The 21,462-nt window shown below is 41.5% G+C and overlaps 1 protein-coding gene across 6 annotated transcripts in view; it reads right to left on the bottom strand.

Annotated features, from left to right (window-relative positions):
- Positions 1-21,462, bottom strand: part of LOC122666173 (CCR4-NOT transcription complex subunit 1-like) — a 91,343-nt gene that overhangs the window by 34,911 nt on the left and 34,970 nt on the right. For 2 of the 6 annotated variants that reach the window (XM_043862305.1, XM_043862307.1), the window contains exons 15-28: positions 18,616-18,828; positions 18,410-18,524; positions 18,205-18,302; positions 3,613-3,758; positions 3,379-3,487; positions 3,152-3,298; positions 2,954-3,001; positions 2,750-2,878; positions 2,304-2,543; positions 2,064-2,204; positions 1,896-1,981; positions 1,675-1,780; positions 1,482-1,577; positions 999-1,151 (exon numbers count right to left, since the gene is read on the bottom strand). In XM_043862305.1, coding sequence (XP_043718240.1) covers positions 999-1,151; positions 1,482-1,577; positions 1,675-1,780; positions 1,896-1,981; positions 2,064-2,204; positions 2,304-2,543; positions 2,750-2,878; positions 2,954-3,001; positions 3,152-3,298; positions 3,379-3,487; positions 3,613-3,758; positions 18,205-18,302; positions 18,410-18,524; positions 18,616-18,828 — 1,827 coding nt within the window. The remainder of the gene's footprint in view (positions 1-998; positions 1,152-1,481; positions 1,578-1,674; positions 1,781-1,895; positions 1,982-2,063; positions 2,205-2,303; positions 2,544-2,749; positions 2,879-2,953; positions 3,002-3,151; positions 3,299-3,378; positions 3,488-3,612; positions 3,759-18,204; positions 18,303-18,409; positions 18,525-18,615; positions 18,829-21,462) is intronic. The other 4 variants (XM_043862309.1, XM_043862311.1, XM_043862308.1 and 1 more) reach the window with 3 other exon arrangements.

Raw genomic sequence — 21,462 nt, 5'->3', positions numbered from 1 at the left:
ACAATGGGATATGCCTCATATTCTCAAAAAGTAAATATTTTGGCACAGAGGAAGAGCATAAAGTCAGCACTGTTCATCATCCTATCAAATAAAAGCTCGTTCTACTCAAGAACTGAAACTATAACATGGTCCAGAATCTGCAACACAGACTCATACAGAACAACCTCTTCAAAAACAATCTTCGAACTTAGGTTGTTTAAAAAGATTTTACCATCTATGATATTCTTCAACCATATGTTGGATAACAATACTTCTTTCAAAACCAAAAGTAACAAAGAAGAGAAACCACCCTGCAAGGACGAATCTACATTCTACATGATATCCACAACAGCTCCTCCCAAAAAATCACAGCAGAATGCTCCAGAATACTGTCTTTTCACCAAAAAATACATCTGGTGCCCGCTGCTTAGCTACCCATCAACACTTTTAACACAATGTTCAAAGCAGAAGCAGGCACAATGATTTGTCTGACAATATGAGAAATAGGTGCACATGTTTCTTAGGAACCAACCAGAAAAGATGGTTGAGCACCCAACTCCAACCCCCATCCGTCACCCCCTTCTCTCTCAAACCAAGATCTTCAGGAAATCTAGTAGTTTGAGACCCTAGAGACTACAGTCTCCATCCAAACGGTGTTACCCACAACAGCAGGTCCAACAATCCATGTCTCCCCATATCTGTCCATTGAATGAACCATAATACCCAAGTCCAAAAGGCTAAGAGCACCCCTTAAGCACCATAAAGTTTTGACATTGATGAATTCTCACAGGGTAGGGAACATATGAAAACTATGGAATTGAGGGGACCAATGCACTGCGTATGTTCAAGGTAGTAGATTGGACCATAAAATTACGCAAGACTCAATTCGAGAATTCTTCAGTTACCAAAAAAAAAAATTATAACAGCATTGATGTGGAAATTATATCCATATCACAATAGACAAGTATACAAAAATCAGAGCAGGAACTCAGTCAACGGAAAAAGAAAAGCAAGCATACCTTCTCCGTCGCATGTTGTTCAATCACTGCACAACCCAAATCAAGGTTGTCATTTGTAACAAGTAACAAAGCTTGTTCAAGAATATCACCAGCAATATTTAAGGCCTGTAGCAAATTCCTCAAGTGGCTGGAAATGGATCCACGAAGAGGTTCCTAACAATAACCAAAATTATTGTAAAAGTCAAAAATATTGAAGGAGAAAAAAATGGCAAATCTGCAGCAGTCCGCTTAGAGAATCTATATGGATAGCTTTTCATCTTAATAAAACAATTAGTACAGGGAATCCAGAAACCATCATTGATTCCCTAATCAACTGCTCAGGTGTATGCGCTGCAAAATTAGTCAACTAGCCCGATCCAACTTTTTTATACTAATAGGCAGTGCTTGTTAGCGAGGCTCTGTTAAGACAAAAGGCAAGAGGCGGAATAGAATACGCCTACAGAACTACGTTCCTCGGTTGGTCGGGAAAATAGAAAAACAAACCTTGCATGTAACATGCGCTAAACTTCCTGCAAGGCTTGCCACCATCAAATGTGCAGCATGATATATGCGGTTCTCATCCGACTCCACGGCATAGTCCTGTCATTGCATTTGTTTAGGCAAATGAGAGAGTAAATCACTATTTACAGGCTATGATTATTGTATACATAGAAGAGAAGTCAAGGCAGTAACTGACCTTTAGAACCAGTTCCTTTGTTGTCTGCATTGCTATAGTAACACTGCGTTCAACAATAGGAGACATTATCTCTTTGATAGAACTATCCATCGCCATTGGAACAATTCTGCCATTTGTCATAAATAACCATTTCAACATCTATCAGTCAAAGCATAAAACAAAATGCTGGCAGTTTGTTTGGTTGGTAAAATAGGGGGAAGCCCAAAATAACAATTTCAAACCTTTGAAAATGCAACTGAAGGCCCAAGGCACTGAGCTTAGGGTTGATAACAACATGAGCTCCAAAACTAGGGATAGAAGTGGAAAGCTGAAACAAACACAGAAAATAGCAATTGATGGAAGTGCATCACTTCTTAAGACATGTAAGGAATGGAAGTCTGCAATCAAACCTGACTAACAGAAAAGGGAGACTGGGATGGAGTGACTTGTGACAGCCCTTGACCAGTTGAAAGTCGATCAGATAAGTTTAGATTTGCCATCTTCTCATCCTCCACCAATGAACCCGAAGCAATATGAAGAGGAGCAGTATACTAAAGCCACCACACAAAGTGGGCAAATTCAACATATTAAGAAGAGATGAAATAACTATAACATCCAAACCAAAAAAGAAAAGGAAAAGAATTACAAACCTGAGATAATACATTCAAATGACCACCAGGGTGAGACGGAGTGGACACCTCAGACTGAAGTTCAACTTGATTTAATGTAGATGTCATTCCAGAGTTGATTTCAGCAACCATTTGCGGTTGGGATGCTCCGATATCTTTTGTTGAAAAATCAGGATTTCCTTCAACTTCCCTAACCCGGTCTTTAAGAAGAGAAGTTGGTTTAACATCTTTCATATCAACCCCAAGATTCTTGAATAAGACCTAGAATACCAACAGAGAAGGCAGCAGATAAGAAATGTGAACAGCAACAAGAACCATTAAGCATATTTACAAAATCAGATAACAAGATTATTTCTCTCTCCAAGCCAACTTTCACATTCACTTTTAGACTTGGGAGAAGAAGAGTACCCAGGACCAGGTCAGCAGTCTGAGAAAACTTGGAGAAAGTATGAAGAATTTTAACATACCTCAATGTCAAACTTGAGGTTCATTTTTAAATTTGGCAGAGCATAGATCTCGGTAAGCAAACTAAGGATTCCCATTGTCCAAGGATTGGGAGGTTGATACGCTAGACTGCTATGGCATGGTTCCAAAATCTGCAGCAAATACTCGAATATGAAAATTTTACATGGCACATACAGAGAAAAGATCAGCCATCATGATGGTTATACCTTTGAGGTAAAGGGGATTACAGCAATCATCAATCCCTTCTCATATGCCTGATAGAATACAGAGAGCAAACATTAGTAGTATAACAGAGAGTTACAAGCTGATAATCCATCAAATCTGAAGGTATTTTTAAGCAAAGAACCGAGTTGACAACCAAATTAACTCCTGAAACATTGTGAGAGAATAAATAACATAACTACCTCTATTATCAAAACTTTGGGATCTATTTCTCGAGCCCTTAATGCTTGATTTCTTCCAATTGTGAACTTTCCAAGCCAGCTACCAAGATTTTTCAGCAAGGAACGCTCTTCTGAACTGGATTTTATAAGCTCTGATCTTAAAAGAACCTGCAAAATTCAAAGACATTAGGAAACTTCTTTCATAACCATAGTAAACAATTATAAGACAGAAAACTTTGCATAGCCACCTTGCAGTTCTCATAACTAGCTTTCACGATCTCCAAATTCAGAGCTTTTGAATTAACTTTCTCTAAGAACTTCAAGTACAGATCATGAAAATTTGGCTCGATGCTTGCTCTGTTCAAAGAAGTGTGTTGGACAATAGTACGGAAGGTGTCAATAAAATGTAAAGAAAACAACTAGAAAAAAAAATACATCAGATAGAACAGACATCATATGAAAACTATTCAGAAAATTTTAACCTTTTCATCACTATATACTGTGCAAACCATGGGTAGTACTGCTCCTTCAGAATCTCAGTAAATTCTTTTGCCTTAGCTTCGAGATTTGCAGTTGAAATATTATTAACAATAAATAGCATCTTGTCTTGAATCTCGGATGCAGGCGCCTATATCCAGGAAGTTACAGATAATAAAATAACAAAGATATGATGAATAATGACAGAAATAGTGTGACAAGAATCATCCAAAACAAATATCTTGTCAGATACACATGGATACTGAAAAGGTATTCCCAATGACGCAAACTATTCCCCACTATTGTAGTTAAAACAAGGTTCCCTTGATGTATAGGGTTAGAAAGTATTTTTTTTGTCCAGTAGATTATATTGTGGATGTACGAGGACATGGTTTGCCACCAATACCATCGTCCTGACTGAGATAGTGCATAAAACTTAGGTTCCGGGTCCAGGAAAAAACTTAGTAAACTAAATACCTGATTGGACGACTCATACAGTCTTATCTGTTTTTTTTTTTTGGTGAATAAATAATCTATTACCAAAGCCCAAGGGGGGCGAGAGGAAGAGAGGGGGGGTATACAAAGGAAAGAGAGGAGGGGAAAGAAACAAGCCCCGAACCCAACTAAGAGGGGGTATGGGGTCGTAAAAGAGCACTATCTAAACCCCAGGAATCAACAATATGCCTGTTCCTTGGGGAGTCCAAAAGGCCTTCTGAGGGAGGAAACTCAGCTTTGAGGAGACATCCAAAGAGATGGCTTTCCAAATCAAGTCAAAAGACCTAGAATTGGAGGTCCATCTCCTAAGGTTCCTCTTGATCTATATGTGATAAAGGGCAGCACCAAACACAAGCTTGCCAATAGTGTCACAGATAGAGCATCCAGCGAAAGTCATGACCAGCCAGAGCCACTCTCTAGCGAAGGGGAGGGGTCTCCTGCTACGAGGCCAGATAGACGATAGGGCTTTTTTCAAGATGGTCAGGTGTGGAAACATTGCACTTCTTGCATTTCATAAGCCAATATTTAAGTGTCGGACACAGGTAGGCTTACAACTTGATGAATCCAGTTAATATGGCATATAGTTAACGCTTGACCACTTCACTGCAACAACTACAGAAACTTAATCTTAAATACCTATTGACAAGATCCCATGCACATTCAATCCTGACGTGATTTGTGATATGTGAGCATGGAGATGAGTGTGGTGAGTCGATAACATAAATGAGCAAACCCTAATGCTCACTTAGAGAATAAGCCAATGAGCTTGCTGATTTCTACTAAAAAAACTAGAGCAAGATATTCGAGAAAATTATGGTTTAGGTAGAGACACTAACAAAGGAATTCAGTATAAAAGATCAAAGGTTTAAGATTAGACCAAACATAATTCAGATTGACATAGGAGAATTTGAGTTCTAATTGCACGGTTACATGTACTTCAATGAAAGAGACACCAACATGAAAAGGAAACAAACTCTAATTTAGAAACTCAAATTAATTAGGAAAACAAATCCTAGTAGCTATCTCCTACTAAAGCTATCAAAATAAAATATTGCAAATTAATCCCATAATAGAAATATCTCCTACTAACCAAAGACCCAAATTGGACCCGGTTCATCTCCGTCTGGGTTCACAAATGGATTTGGTTCGGTCCAAGGTAGTGCACCTATATCAATTGCCCCGGTGTTGAGAAAAAATTGAGGAAGAGTTTTGCAAACGACATCTCTTTGATGGGAATCTGATCGCGGGTTTTCAAAACTGAAATCAGATCGTCGATAAATTCTTCAATTACAACCTTGATCGGACCGTTCACTTTAGCTTGATCGTCACGTTCGTTGGCCACTAATCCATCTTCCGAAGATCCTATCATGTTTGACACCTTATCATAGAAGGTGTCATTCATATTAGCAAGCTCCCGACAAACCTCCATGATGTAGCCTCAAGTTTGGCTCTGCTGTAAATAAATAGAATCTCTAAGGGCTATTGGGACATCAGAATAAGGAGGGACAAAATAAATTTAAGAATTAAAGATGGAGGGAAAAATAGGAATTGAGGCTAAAGTAAGGACAATGTGGAATAAAGAGACATTAGAAGGGTAAAATGGAAAGACAAAAAAAATGAAAGAACAAAACAGAATTATATAAAGGAGGAGGGCAGTGTTGGAAAAACTAACATAAAAGGAACTTTAAGTATATAACGTGGGTCTCAATAGAGTTATGTGGAGGTTATATGGGAAAGTTCGAAAAAAGAAAAAAATAGGATTTGAAGATGAAGACTTCTCGTGATTCACAGGGGAGGGGTGGAAGACATGAGGGAGGCTTCTATCAATGGAGAAAACAAGGTGGTGGTAGAATTGTAGGGGACTTCGACATTGAAAGGAGGGATTCGAACAAGATATGTACATTTTTTTTTTGGTTTGCTGGTTCTTGTTCTCTCTTCATCTCTCGCTCTACTTTTTCTTTCTAATCAGTGGGAAGGGGGAAGGGAAGGTTTGATCGGTTCAGGGGGTGGGAAGGAAAGGTGGTGGGGGTGATAAAGCTGTAATCGACTGGAAGGATTGGTTGCGGAATCGAAGGGAGGAGTGGGTTTGGGTTTTCAATTCGACCTCTGTTTCCACAAAGACGACTCATTTTTTTATGGGAATCGCAATGGGTTGCTAAAGTTAGGGTTTCAATGGATGTCAAGGGGATGTGGTGGGAATTCTGCTGTACTCAAAGGAGGGAGGGAGGGGTGAGTCTGGTTTCTTTTTTTTTAGTGCGTGTGTGTGTGTGGTAACCGAGCCCAGATGAGATCCCAATAGAAGTGTGGAAGGCCCTAGGAGTATATGGGGTATATTGGCTAACCAAAGTATTTAAAAACATTATGATCACAAGAAGACGCCAGATGATTGGAGGAGAAGCATTGTAGTTCCGGTCTACAAAAATAAGGGTGATGTACAAAGCTACAATAACTATAGAAGCAAAAAACTAATGAGTCATACCACTGAGGAGGCTTATCGAAAGATGTAGAGCATGCAAGAAGGATCTCCATATGGTCTTTATTGACCTGGAGAAAGCCTATGAAAAAGTCCCTCGAGATTTAATCCGACATGTTCTTGCGAAGAGAGGGGTGTCGAGTAAGTATATAGAGGTAATTAAAGATATGTATTAGGGTGTGGTGATTAGTGTAAGATCTGTGGGAAGCCAGGGCAAGGAATTCCCAATTACAGTTGGGTTACATCAAAGCTCAGCCCTAAGCCCTTATTTGTTTGTGCTTATCATGGATGAAGTAACCAAGAACATCCAAGACGAGGTGTCGTGGTGTATGCTCTTTGCCGACGATATCGTATTGGTGGATGAGACAAAGGCAGGGATTAACACTAAGTTAGAGTTGTGGAGATCGACCTTGGAAACAAGAGGCTTTAAGATTAGTAGATCAAAGACGGAGTATATGAGGTGTAACTTTAGTCACACTGTGCTGGATGATGACATGGTGAAAATCGAGGAGAGGGAGATACCGCCAAGTGACTATTTCAGATATTAGGGTCTATCATACACAAAGAAGGTGACATAGTTGATGATGTTTCACAAACAATTAAAGCGGGATGGATGAAATGGAGAACTGTGACCGGAGTACTGTGTGACCGACACATTACTTAAAGGAAAGTTCTACAGAATTGTTGTCCAACCTGCCATGATGTATGGGGCGGATTGTTGGGCAGTTAATAAGTGCCATGTAGAGAAGTCATGTGTTGCAGAGATGATATTAAGATAGATGTGCGGCAAAACTAGGAAGGATAAAGTAAGGAACGAGCGTATTAGAACTGATGTGGGAGTTGCCCCGATCAGTGACAAGCTCCGAGAATGTTGTCTGTGGTGGTTTGGCCATGAACAACGGAGGCTTGGGGACACCCCAAAAACGAGAAGTGATCTGATGCCGATTGAAGGAGCTACAAGAGCTAGCTGCAGGCCTAAAATGACCATAGGTGAGGTTGTGAAAACTGACTTGCATAATCTGGGTCTGGTATCAAGTACGACCTCAGATAGATCCTATTGGAGGGCAAGGATCCACATTATCGACACCATGTAACTGAGATTTTCCTGATTTCCTGGGCTATCCTCTTTCCTCTTACTTTCATTTTTTCATTCTTCATTTTCCATTACTCAATTTTCTTATCCAATTTCTTCATTTTTACACTTCATTCCTCTTACTTTCCTTTCCCTTTGTGAGGACCTCATTTTTCTCTACTTTATTTTGAATGGTTCCGTGTAGCCGACCCCATTTAGTTGGGATAAGGCTTAGTTGTTGTTGTTATGTGGTAATCGAGAAGGTAGTTTGGTACAGTCGGGTAAGTTTGCTCAGGGGAAAAAAAGGAAACAGTAACCAAAAAAAAAAAAAGAGAGAATACGGAAGGAGACTGAGATGAGAGAGATTGACAGCGAAGGGAATGAGAGAGATTGATGGGGAAGGAGATGGATCCTTTGGCTCTGATACCAAATTGGTGGAGGACCGGTGGAGGGGATGGGAAAATATGAGAAGGGAATATCAGAGTTGCAGGGGAGAGGGGAAATCACATAAGAAGTGGGGAGGGGGAGAAATTTGCACACCTACCCACACAGGCTCTTCACAAACACAAGCTCAATTCATTATCTCAAATCTGAATTCTAATTGTACAGTTAAATGTACTTAAATAAAAAAGAAACCCAACATGATAAGGAAACATACTCTAATTTAGAAACTCAAATTAATTATGAAAACCAATCCTAGTAGCTATCTCCTGCTTAAGCTATCAAAATAAAATTTTGCATATTAATCCCAAAATAGAGGGCGGGCTGTGGTGTAACAGTAAGGTTGCTCCATTTTGACCAGTTGTCACGAGTATGAGTCTAGAACATTAGCAAAAACGGAACAGCAAAAAAACGGAGTCCAACGGTACACGTTTCTAACGGCGTAAAATAACGAATGGTACGGTCAAGAAAACGGAGAACTGTTAAAAAACGGAAATGGACGGTATGTGTTTAAACGCATAAATTTCAAAAAAACGAGACCCAAAAAACGGCAGTATACTCTTATAAGCCGAGGAAATATTACTTAAATACCTGCATCTAATAGTCAAAATAACTAAACATCCAACATTAATGCATATATATTCAACACCTATTATAAGTTCCAAACTTCCAATATATACAATCTAATATCATCCAACATCATCAATGATGAAGAAATTAGAAAGAAAGCTTAATTTGCATTTCTGAGTTTGTTGTCATCCTTACATGACTGCTCTTTTTTTTTTTTTTTTGGTAAAAATCCTTACATGACTGCTCATACCCTAGAAAGCACCTACCATGTCCATTCTACTGGGAGTTCATGTACACCAGCATAAGCTTGATTGTTACAGAATTGGTGTTATATGAATAGCAACAAACTCAACTGGTTGTGCCTATTTTAATTAATATAAAACAAAAGCAACCTATTTGTATTAGAATGGGTTTGTCAAATGTACAAAACACCACGCATATCCATGGCATGAAGCACACCACTCTTATCACGTGGGTTGGTTCAAGAGTTATAACAAAACCAGAACATCTTAAAATCAGAAGAGAAACAGAACAAAAGAGTATGGACTTTGGATATATGTTCAAATGTTTCTGATAAATCCAGACCAAACATTCCACTTTCATTGAATGCAAATTTCTTTGTTTTTTTTCCCAAACTGAATCTTAATTTGAAACAAACTGACAAAACATGAACAGATTCTGATATTAAGATATTTTCTAACAATAGGACTGAACAGATTCTGATATGAAGTAAGTTTAAGATATGGGCAAGAGAACGCTAACCGGTCACCTTCAAAGTTCAAAGACGTGGCACCAAGTCAGGAATAGCAGCTGGGTCTGCAAACAGAGTAGAACGGAGAAGGAGGAGTAGAGCAGCAGACAATATTCACCGTTCCAAGTTCCCAAATCCCAACCCACAACGAATGAAGCTTCAGGCTGGGTCTGCAATCTCCAAGCTGATGTTCTAACGTCAGATCTCCTTCGATTGTAGGCTTTTTCCTTCCATTTAGGTTGGGCCAGGGTTTGCAGGAAACGGCGAGGTGCAAGATTGGGAAGGCCGAAGGGAAAGGAAAGGAGTGAATAGTGAATGTGATTTTGGGGTTTTGAGATTTAGGGTTTTTTTTATTTTTCCATTTTTACCCTTTTAAAAAAACGTATACAGCGTTTAAAACGAAGGGGTGTGCCGTTTGCCTTTTTTCCCGTATACTTCGCAATCAAATGGCAAACGGTGTTTTAAACGCGTTTTTGCTCACAAAGGTCTGGAAACAGCCTCTTTGCAAAAGTAGGGGTAAGCTTGTGTACATTATGACCCTCCCCAAACCCTGCAATAGCGGTAGCCTCATGCACTGGGCGCGACCTTTATTTTTAAATCCCAAAATAGAAATATATAAAAATCCTAAAATAACCTACCAATCAAAGACCCAAACTGGACCCAGTTCATCTCCGTCTGGTTTCCCCAACAGATTGGCTCCAGTTCATACTGATATAAGATTTAAGCAAATCAGAGCAGAATATCAACAGATGAAAGAAGAGAGACGTAAAACTAATACTAATGATCAGAATGAAAAGTAAATAATAGCAAAATCTATTGTGTAAGATCTCAGACCAGTCTGATCACTAAATCAGCAACTATGGTTCAAAAAAGGAAATACTAACAAAAGGGGGGCAGTGTTGGAAAAACAAACAAAAAAGGAAATAACCCTTGAAGTACACAACGTGGGTGTCAATAGGGTTATGTAGGGGGTAATAGCCGAAAGTTAGAAAAAAGGGTTTCAAGATGAAGAGTTATCGTGATTCACGAGGGAGGGGTAGAAGACGTGAGGGAGTCCTCTACCTCTGGCAAAAACAAGGCAGAGGTGGAATTGTAGGGAACTTCAACAACCAGAAGCAGAATCATTGGAAGTTCGACTGGGACTTCGACATCGAGAAGGAAACTCCAACGCAGGACAGGTACACCGGGAAGGAGGGATTCAAACCAGGTATGTACCCTTCTATTTTTTGGTTCGCTGGTTCTTGTTCTCTCTTCTTCTCTCGCGGTTCTTTTTCTTTTTCTCTTTTTCTTTACAATTGGTGGGAAGGAGGAGGGAGGATTTGAACGGTTCAGGGGATGGGAAGGAAAGGCGGTGGGGATGATAAAGCTGGAATAGATGGGAAGGATTGGCCGCTGGAATCAAAGGGAGGAGTGGGCCTAGAATTTTTATTCAACCTCTGTTTCCACAGGGACGACTCTTTTTTTTTTTGGCAGGAACCAAGAAGGTAGTTTGTTATTGTCAGGTGAATTTGCTCAGGGAAAACAGGAAACAGTAACGGAGAAAAAAGAGAATAGGGAAAGAGAATGAGATGAGAGAGATTGACAGCAAAGGGAATGAGAGAGGTTGATGGGGAAGGAGATGGATCCTTCGGCTCTGATACCAAATTGGTGAAGGGCCGGTCGAGGAGAGGGGAAAATATGATTAGGGAATATAAGAATTGCAGGATAGAGGGGAAATCACATAAGAAGAAGAGAGTGTGATGTAGATGGGGTTCAGCTAAGAACCACTCTACAGTAGGATCGATAATAGTTGCAGCAGATCATCAATAATAGAAGCAAATCAGAATTAGAAGGTAAACACCAAAATAGAAGGTAACAAATACTAGGCAATCCAGCCAGCAGTTTGGTGTCAAACTAGGATCGAATGGAGCAGGGGCTGGATAGGTCTTGTGTTCCAAATCTCAGCCAGTTTTGATGGCTAACAAGGGAGATATGAAGGGAATCCCAAAATAGAAGGTTAGGACAAATCTCCCAAACCAGTGGAATTTAGAACACCAAACTCGGGATTGAGTGTAGGGCTTGTTGAGATGGAGTTCCGCTGCAAGTTTGATGTGATTTTGATGGACAGAAGTGGAGTTATGAGAGGGGAATGAAAATAGAAGGTTATGGCTATGGAACAGTCCAGCCAGCAAAATAGACCAGAACTGGGATCGAGTGGACTGGTAGGTGGTGTGGTTCCATGCTCAAAAACCAAGCAGCTTTGATGAAGGATTGTGAAGATATCCAACTCAGATGTTGCAGCAGCAACACAACTCGCAGGAACAGCAAGAGTCTCCAATCGAATGGAAGTAGCAGCGACAGCAGCCTTGGAATGTTGGGGATGATTGCAGCCTTCGATTAGTCTTCACAGCACTGGTATTGATCAACAGAGAAATAGCAGCAGCAGTACTAAAGGAGATTGAGCAGAACAGGGAGAAGATAAAAGAAAGGGGGTAGGGTAATGGCTTTCTCAGCCTGGGTCTCTCACCCAAAGCTATCTCAATTGTTGAAACAAGGATATTCCTCCATAATCGAGTGCAAAAGTTTGCCTTAAAAGTTCTTTCATTAATTCTGTGTCAATCAATTACAATAGCTGCCTTTATATAGACTGAGGCTGGGCTACAGAAATAGAAAGTAAAACTTAGCAACTGTTAGGAAAATAGAAACTAATGGAAATAGAAACTAAATGAAATTAGAAGCTACTAAAGGCTTTATAACTCTAAACATGCAAAGATAATCAAATTAGAAACTAATCTATGGCAGCATCAGGATAGAAACTTCCTCCACTTGATAGGCCCACAAGATCTTCTAAAAATCAATCCCAAGCAAGGAAAATTTTGGCTTTGACACCGTTTACATTGAACATGACGTGAACAGTTTTTTAGTCTTCAACTTGGGTCTTCTAGAAGGATTTCCATCAAGGCAATATGGGCTGTGACATTGTTCACGTGAACAGTAATTCCTGGTTCTTCTCTTCTTCATGCTTCAATCTACATCAAAGAGGGGGGGGGAGAGAGAGAGAGAAGTTCGCCCCGTTATCCACAAAGGCTCTTCACAAACACAAGCTCAATTCCTTATCTCAAATCTGAATTCTAATTGCACGGTTACATGTACTAAAATAAAAATGAAACCCAACATAAAAAGGAAACCTACTAGAATTTGGAAATTCTAATTAATTAGGAAAACAAATCCTTGTAGCTATCTCCTACTTAAGCTATCAAAATAAAATATTGCATATTAATCCAAGAATAGAAGAAAAAAATAAATAACCCAAATTGAAAATTGAACCCAGTTCATCTCCGTTTGGGTTCCCAGATGGATTTGGTTAGGTCGAAGGTAGCACCTGCATCACACTGATATGAGATTTAAGCAAATTAGAGAAGAGTATGAACAGATGCAAGAAAAGATATGTAAAACTAGTACTAATCATCAGAGCCATTCGCAGCTTCTTCTTCAACCCCAGCCAGCTTGCCCAGATCAACCAAACCTTCCTTTGCCCCATCCCTAAGCATGATGGAGCCTCCTCTCTTTCCGACTTCAGACCTATTTCTCTTTGTAATCTTCTCTACAAGTTCATTGCCAAAATCCTAGCTAATAGGATCAAGCTTGTCATCCCTGCCTTGGTCAGCCCCAACCAATCTGCCTTCATAGAGGGTAGAAGCATTGCGGATGATATTATCCTTTGCTCAAAAATTGTGCGTGGATTTGACAGAAAATCCCACACTCCTGCTGCCCTTATGAAGATTGACCTTCACAAAGCTTTTGATTCCCTCAGATGGGACTTCATCGGTGATGTGCTCTCCCTGATGGGTTTTCCCCCTGCTTTCATTCGTTGGGTCCATGCCTGCTTGTCCACCCCCTCTTTCTCGGTTATTGTGAATGGCTCCCCGGCGGGGTTTTTCAAATCTAAAGTTGGTATTCGTCAGGGATGTCCTCTCTCTCCTTTTCTATTCTCTCTAGCCCTGGAAGTCTTTTCCAGGAGCATCCAAGCCAAAACCGATCTCCACCTCATCTCCCCAATTCCCAAATGCAAGCATCTGAACCTCACCCATTTGGCCTTTGCTGACGATCTTATGATCTTCTCCAAAGCTTCCCCCTCTTCCATCTCTGAGTTCATGGCTTCCCTTAACCTCTTTGAGAGTCGCTCTAGCCTCCGCATTAATCTCCTTAAATCCAAACTCTTCCTCTCTGGTGTCTCGACCTTTGACCGAGACTACCTCCTCCGTCTCACTGGTTTTTCTCTTGGCTCTCTTCCAATGAAATACTTAGGTCTTCCCCTCACCCCTGCTAGGCTCTCTAGTCATCATTGCACTCCCATGCTTGACAATATTCACAAGCGTCTTCAGCTTTGGAAGGGTAGACTCCTATCCTATGCAGGCAGGCTTGAATGCATCAAATTGGTGCTTCAATCTTCTTATATCTATTGGTGCGGCATCTTTGCCCTTCCCAAAGCCACCATCAAAGCTATGGAAGCCCTTTTCTGTGCTTTCCTCTGGAAAGGAAAAGAATCCCACAGATTCCTCCACCCTCTTAGCTGGAAATCCATCTGCCTCCCAAAATCCGAAGGAGGTCTGGGCATCCGCCGTATCCGTGATTCCAATACCGCGGGTATTTTGAAGCTTATTTGGAAAATCTCCTCTAAGTATGACTCCATTTGGGTCCATTGGGTCTACTCCCACTTCCTCAGGAATGACTCCATTTGGATCGTATCCGTCCTGCGGATTCTTCTTGAATCCGGCGCAAGATCCTTCTTCTCCGCCCCTGGCCCTTAGAGCCATTTCCTCTTCCATCTTGGATGGATCCTCCACCTCCCTCTGGCTTGACCCCTGGCATCCTTTTGGTGTCCTCTACAACTTCTTTGGAGCCAAAACAATTTATTCCTCCGACATTCCAAAGTCTGCTCCCTTCTCCTCCATCATTTTTCAGGGTTCCTAGTCCCCCCCCCCCTCGCCCTCTCCTTGATCTGGAATTCCCTCCCCACCCTCCCTCCCTCCCCCCATGCTCACGCGGACAAGGTTATTTGGCTCCCCTCCACTAATGGCCTTTTCAGCTTTAGATCCGCCTGGAATCTAATCAAAACCCAAGCCCCTACTGTCCTATGGCATAAGTTAGTCTAGTTCAAAGGCCACATCCCTCGACATAGCTTCCTTGCTTGGAGAACCCTTAACCTTTGCCTCCCTATCCAAGCCTTCCTCTCCCACCGCAGAATCCATGTCCCCACATCTTGCATCTTCTGTTTGAATTGTTCAAAAGACATTGACCACTTTTTTTTTGCTTGCCCCTTTACCTCTACCATTTGGAAAAAAGCCCTTTCGTTTATCTGGCCTCGCAGTAGGAGACATCTCCCTTTCGCTCGAGAGTGGCTTTGGCTGGTCATGACTTACCCTGGATGCTCGATCTGTGAACCTTAGGAGATGGACCTCCAAATCTCGCTCTTTTGACTTGATTTGGAAAGCCATCTTCTGGGATGTCTCCACTAAGCTTACTTTTCTTCCTACCAAGGCTGTTTTGGACTCCCCAAGGAACAGGCATATTGTTGTGTCCTGGGGTTTAGATAGTGCTCTTTTAAGATCCCTCTCCCCCACTTAGTTGGGCCTGGGATCTACTCTCCCCCCCCCCCCCCCGGTGTTCCCCTTTTTGTACATTTCCCCCCCCCTTTTTTCGGTTCTCTTCTCCTTTTCGCCCCCCTTGGGCTTTGGTAATATAATTTTTTATTCACCAAAAAAAAAATAAAAAAAATTCTATCGTGTAAGATCTCAGACCAGTCTGATAACTAAAGCAGCAACTATGGTTCAAAAAGGAAATACTAACAGAAGGGGGGCAGTGTTGGAAAAACTAACAAAAAAGGAAATAACCCTACACAACGTGGGTATCAATCGAGTTATGTAGGGTGTAATATGCGAAAGTTAGAAAAAAGGAGTTTAAAGTTGAAGACTTACGTGATTCACAAGGAAGGGGTGGAAGACGAGAGAGAGTCTTTCACCTCTGGCAAAAACAAGGCAGTGGCAGAATTGTAGGGGACTTCAACAACCAGCAGCGGAATCGTTGGAAGTTCGACTGGGACTTTGACTTCGACAAGGAAACTCCATCGCAAAACAGGTACACCGGGAAGGATTGATTTGAACCAGGTATGTACCCTTTTTTTCTTGGTTTGTTGGTTCTTGTTCTCTCTTTTTCTTTTCAATCAGTGGGAATGGGGAGGGAGGGTTCGACTGTTTCAGCGGGTGGGAAAGAAAGGCGGTGGGAGTGATAAATCTGGAATCGACAGGAAGGATTAGTTGCTGGTATCGAAGGGAGGAGTGGGTCTGGGTTTTCGGTTCGACCTCTGTTTCCACAGACAACTCTCTTTCTTTGTGGGAATCTGCAGGGGGTTGCTACGGTTGGGGTTTCAGTGGAAGTCAAGGGGATGGGGAGGGTATTCTTCTGGAATCAAAGGGAGGGGTGGGTCTGTATTTTTTCCGGTAACCAAGAAGGTAGTTTGGTACTGTCAGGGGAGTTTGCTCAGGAAAAGAAGGAAACAATAACGGAGAAAAAGAGACTAGGGAAGGAGGAGAATGAGATGAGAGAGACTGAAAGCGATGGGGAGATGGATCCTTTGGCTCTGATACCAAATTGGTGGAGGACCGGTGGAGGAAAGGAGAAAATATGAGAAGTGAATATCAGACTTGCAGGGGAGAGGGGAAATCGCAAAAGAAGAAGGGGGGGCAGGAGAGAAGTTCACACACCTAGCCACCATGCAGGCTCAGCACAACCACAAGCTCAATTCATTATCTCAAATTTGAATTCTAATTGCACGGTTACAGGTACTAAAATAAAAATGAAACCCAACATGAAAAGGAGACCTACTCTAATTTGGAAACTCAAATTATTTAGGAAAACAAATCCTAGTAGCTACCTCCTACTTAAGCTATCAATATAAAATATTGCATATTAATCCCAAAATAGAAATAAATAAAAATCCTAAAATATCCTACTAACCAAAGACCCAAATTGGACCGGTTCATTTCCGTCTGGGTCCCCAAACAGATTTGGTTCAGTCCAAGGTAGTGCATCTGCATCACACTGATATGAGATTTAAGCAAATCAGAGCAAAGTATGAACAGATGCAAGAAGATAGATGTAAAACTAATACTAATGACCAGAATGAAAAGGAAATAATAGCAAAATCAATCTTGTAAGATCTCTGACCAGTCTGATCATTAAATCAGCCACTATGGTTCAAAAAAGGAAATACTAACAGAAGGGGGCCAGTGTTGGAAAAACTAACCAAAAAGGAAATAACCCTATACAATGTGGGTATAAATAGAGTTATGTAGGGTGTAACATGCGAAAGTTAGAAAAAAAGGGTTTAAAGATGAAGACTTATTGTGATTCACGAGGGGTGGAAGATGTGAGGGAGTCTTCTACCTCTGGTGAAAACAAGGCAGTGGCGGAATTGTAGGGGACTTCAACAACCAGCAGCGGGATCGTTGGAAGTTCGACTGGGACTTTGACCTCGACAAGCAAATTCCAACGCATGATAGGTACAACGGGAAGGAGGGATTCGAACCAGATATGTACCCTTTTTTTGTTTGCTTGTTCTTGTTCTCTCTTCTTCTCTCACTCTTCTTTTTCTCTTTTTCTTTTCCTTTTAATCGGTGGGAAGTAGGAGGGAGGGTTTGATCGGTTCAAGGGGTGGGAAGGAAAGGCGATGGAGGTAATAAAATTGGAATCGACGAGAAGGATTTGATGATGATATCATACCATCCAAGCGAGGATTCCGCGTTTACCAGAGGAGACATCGTAGATCTCAGCCATCCACAGTCTCTATGTGGATTGACGACGAGTTTCACAGCTACCGTATTGCTAGAGTGCAGCCTGTGGACCCCACTTGCAGCAGCTTTTATCATTAGCTAGTGTTATGATTTCTGTTTTCTATTTACTTATTATTTTTATTTCTATTTCAGTTTATGAATGTATGTGAGGAGAGGTGTTCTTTTCTAAAACTTATGGGGCTCTATACCTTTAAAGTTTTCCCTGTTCTTTTCTCCTTCTGGCAGTTGGTTGCACTGGGTACGGCCTTTTTTAGAAAATAGATTAGAGAATGAGAAGATAGAACTGGCAGAAAAAATTGCAAAATATGCAAATTCTAAAAAAAAAAGCATTCACACCATTCGAGCAAGATCTAAGAAATACACTGGAATAAAGAGGACTATGAAAAAAAATCAAGTTAACTACGTCCAAGTAATACATTCATACTGAAAAATTAGAACTAGGAGGTAGAATTGGTCTTAAGACACCAAAATATAATAGAATTAAGACGGTGTTGCGACTTGCGAGTGGTTAAGGAAATAACATATGGACTCTTAACTACCAAAAGAAAAATAATATAAAATGAAATACAGTTTGCACAGCATAAAAAAGTGGGACTTCAACAACTTACAAATCAAAAGAAATACCAAAAGTGGACCATCTACAATAAGGGTTTAACAGATAGATCCCATCACAAATTGCAGACTTGATTCTTGCACAGGAGTTAGGTCTAGACTCACACTACATCAGTTGGTTACAGACAGGTCAGACAACCGCCTGCCCTTGACATCAGAGCATATTCTTAAGCATATTCCATCTTACCAGATAGTTCCAGTATTGTTATACTTTAAAAAGCTAATACATGTAATGTAATAATATTCTTGATATGCATCGTCAGAATTTAACCTAGACAGATAGATCCCATACCTCGTCAAACTAACCTACTGGGAGGTACCAAAAAAACCTTTAAATCTATTACAAGATACCTCTATAGGAGTGTCCCTTCTCTCAGCAGCTTGAACAAGCGTCTCAATGTTCAAAGCAGAACCAAACCCTGTACTATATGAATGTTGTCTAAGCATACCTATAAAAAGGAGATGGTAAATAAAATCAGAACCAGAAAATGCCCTCATATAGTGCACTTTTGGAGCAACATGGGGTATACTATTACAAATGAGTACAGAAAATTACTAGTAGACATAACCCCCCGGGAAGAACGCAGAAAACCAGGCGAAGAAGACATAGCTGCTGGACCACTTCCCACATTCTGTGAAGGCACCATCTGCAAGGGGTGCAACACAATTGACTACAGAAAATCAACAATAGAATAGAAATTCAAGTGATGCATGAGGAAGCTACCCAATATACACATAAAAAGGCAAAATCACAGTGCATACCTTCTGGTTGGTCACCGCATCATGTGCGGAAACAAGTGAAGGCTGCACAGCAGGAGAAGGAAGGGGCTTCATATAGCCAACCGAAGTTGCGGAAACATTATTCCTGTCATCAAGAAAACCTTGATGTCTTTGTTGCAGCTGGAGTGGAGAGGAGAGTTGTGGCCCAGGTTGTGTGGCATTAGATCCCATTAACGGCCACGAAGAGTCCGATGCCTGAGAACAGAGCACAATAATCTTTAAAGTAAGGAAAACAGAGCATCAGCCGCCAAAGTGAGAGTGCATATGGGCAACCAAAAAGAAAACGCAATTTAAGCATATGAAAATACAAAAACAATGTCATTATGATATAATTCAGTCCAGAAATAATCAAAAGAAACTGTGTAGCAAGGGAACAGATATCAATAAAAACTTACATCAGAAAAGCCAACATAGAGAAAAGAGGGGAACACAGCAAAGACAATCAAACAAGTTATACTAGGATGCAGGGGATAGCCAATACTATTCAGTATAAGCATTAGCAAACTGAGTATATCAAACAAGGAGAGATAAGATTAAGAGGATCCATAGAAATCTACAGTGCTGCAGAACATGGATTGTCGTAACTTATCTCTATGATAGTCTACAATCAATTATGGCCCTCCTTAAGTAGGGACTCTGAATGGATTGATAAAAAATTGGAAAGTATATGTGCCTCTCAGTAATCAATTATGGTGCAGCTCTATAATTCTGTAATCAGTCATGGTATATGCTGCTCTGTAATAAAACAATTGGAAAGTGTATGCGCTGCTCTGTAATCAAAAATTGGATGGTGGTAGTAGCAGAATAGGAACTGAGAAAAGCACTAAAATGCCTTAGCCGTATATAAAAAAAGGCATTGGCAAGCCCTTAAAAGGTTTAGAGTTGAGGCCGAAGCAAAGAAAACGGAAGTGCGCAGATGCACACTCCTGCGAAGCCAAAAAACGTGAGCGCCTACCGTGATACGCAATCTAACTACTGCGCTAACGCGCTTCAACCCTAAACAAGCCATAATTATCAAGGCGGCAAGGCGACCATGGCATTGGAGAGGGTCCAAAAATCAAGGGACACCAACAAGGCAGCAAGGTGAGCCTTGGCGACGCCTTGATAACCATGAAACAAGCAACGGCCTTACTCTAAAGGGGGGCCGCTAGCGCTCCAAAACAAGGCGAGCCAAAGGCTCGCTTTCGCCCCTATTTGAGTAAGCCTGTCATAGAGCACCGTTGCGCTAACACACAGCGATCACACTCTTGTGCGTACTAAACAAACAAACTACTACGCAGGCTACCGCGCAACGGCTTTCGCGGGTTTCAGAAATCTGTGCATTAAGTTAGAGATTCTGAACGCAATCAAGAACTCTGGACTTGTTCAGTTTGGCAGGCCCCAATAGATGCCATGGCAGGCTTCTGGTGCAAGGAGACGAACACTTTTGTTCTGGACTTCAGGGAAACAACAGTCACAATAGAAGATGCACTTTAGTTATTGAAAACTCAAAGGAAAACCCTCTTTTAGTACGTTTAGTGAACCTATGAGACCCTAGAGATCCCGTAAACTCTCGAATTAGACATTAAAATACACCATTCAAGACCTTTTCCACATGGAACAAAGAATATGGGATTCTTTAGACGCCTTAGGATGTCCGTTTTTCTCAGTCAACAGTGTTTTTTACTCGGCCCCTCCGTCGACTTAGAATGACATCTGATCTGATATTGGGACCCGGTCAAACCATGAATGTTATACCCATCGGGAGACATTACGTTGTCCTTGACATACCTCCCAAGAAGTTGAGTAAAACTAATGTTGTAATCCAGGGTTCCAAACCTCCACACGGAGAGCCCTAGACAAAATTTGATTAAAATTGCGAACAGGCTTTCAGCGAGACAAAGATAACCTGTATGTCATTGTTTTTGGTAAATAAATATATTACCGAACCCCAAGAGGGGGCAGGGAAGAGAGAACCAAAGAGCCAATGTACAAGAAGGAGAAGAAGGAAAAGGAGAGGGGGGGCGATCAACCAGCCTACGCAGAGGAGGCGGACCGCAAAAGGGGATAATCAAGGCCCCAAAAAGTCAAGATATGCCTATTTCTGAGGCTGTCCGAGAAGCGCCTCTGACGGATAGTACTGAGCTTGGTAGACACATCGAAGGAGATGGCTTTCCAAATCACATCAAACGATCTAGAGTTGGAAGTCCATCTCCTGAGGTTCCTTTCCATCCAGATATGATGAATAGCGGGGCTAAATACAAGCTTCCCTATAGTGTCACAAATGGAGTTCCCAGAAAAGGTTTTGAGCAACCATTGTCATTCACGATCAAAGCTTCTGATCCTTTTGCTACGCGGCCAGATGGAGGATAAGGCCTTTTTCCAAATGGTGGAGGTAAAGGTGCAGTCAAAGAAGAGATGAGGGATATCTTCACGGCCAATCCAGCAAAGGTTGCAAGAGGGGGAGAGTGGGATAGTGCAGTGGATTAGGAAGGCTTGGGTGGGCAGGCAAAGTCTTAGGGCTCTCCAAACAGTAAGGCTATGGCGGGGAATGTGGCCTTTGAACCAGACTAGGTTATGCCAGGGGACAAAGGGACAAGGATCTCTGGAAAGATTCCAGGCAGAAAAGGAGGTGAAGATGCCGATGGGGGAGGGGAGCCAGGTGACCTTATCCGCGCGAGGGGAGGGATTACGAGGTAACGGGGGAAGGGTTGCCCAAATCTGAGAGAGGATGTCATGGTTGAGGGCTGGGAGAGGGGTCCAAGAACCAGAGGAAATGAGGGAGGAGACAGGGGCGTCCTTGGGGAGGCCGGAGGAATAGATGGCCCTGGGGCCCAGATAATTAAAGAG

This window comes from Telopea speciosissima, chromosome 6 (genome assembly GCF_018873765.1).
Source record: "Telopea speciosissima isolate NSW1024214 ecotype Mountain lineage chromosome 6, Tspe_v1, whole genome shotgun sequence".
Lineage (NCBI taxonomy): Eukaryota > Viridiplantae > Streptophyta > Magnoliopsida > Proteales > Proteaceae > Telopea > Telopea speciosissima.
The sequence above is the reverse complement of the archived record's forward strand: the minus strand, read 5'-3'. Positions and strand labels throughout refer to the sequence as shown.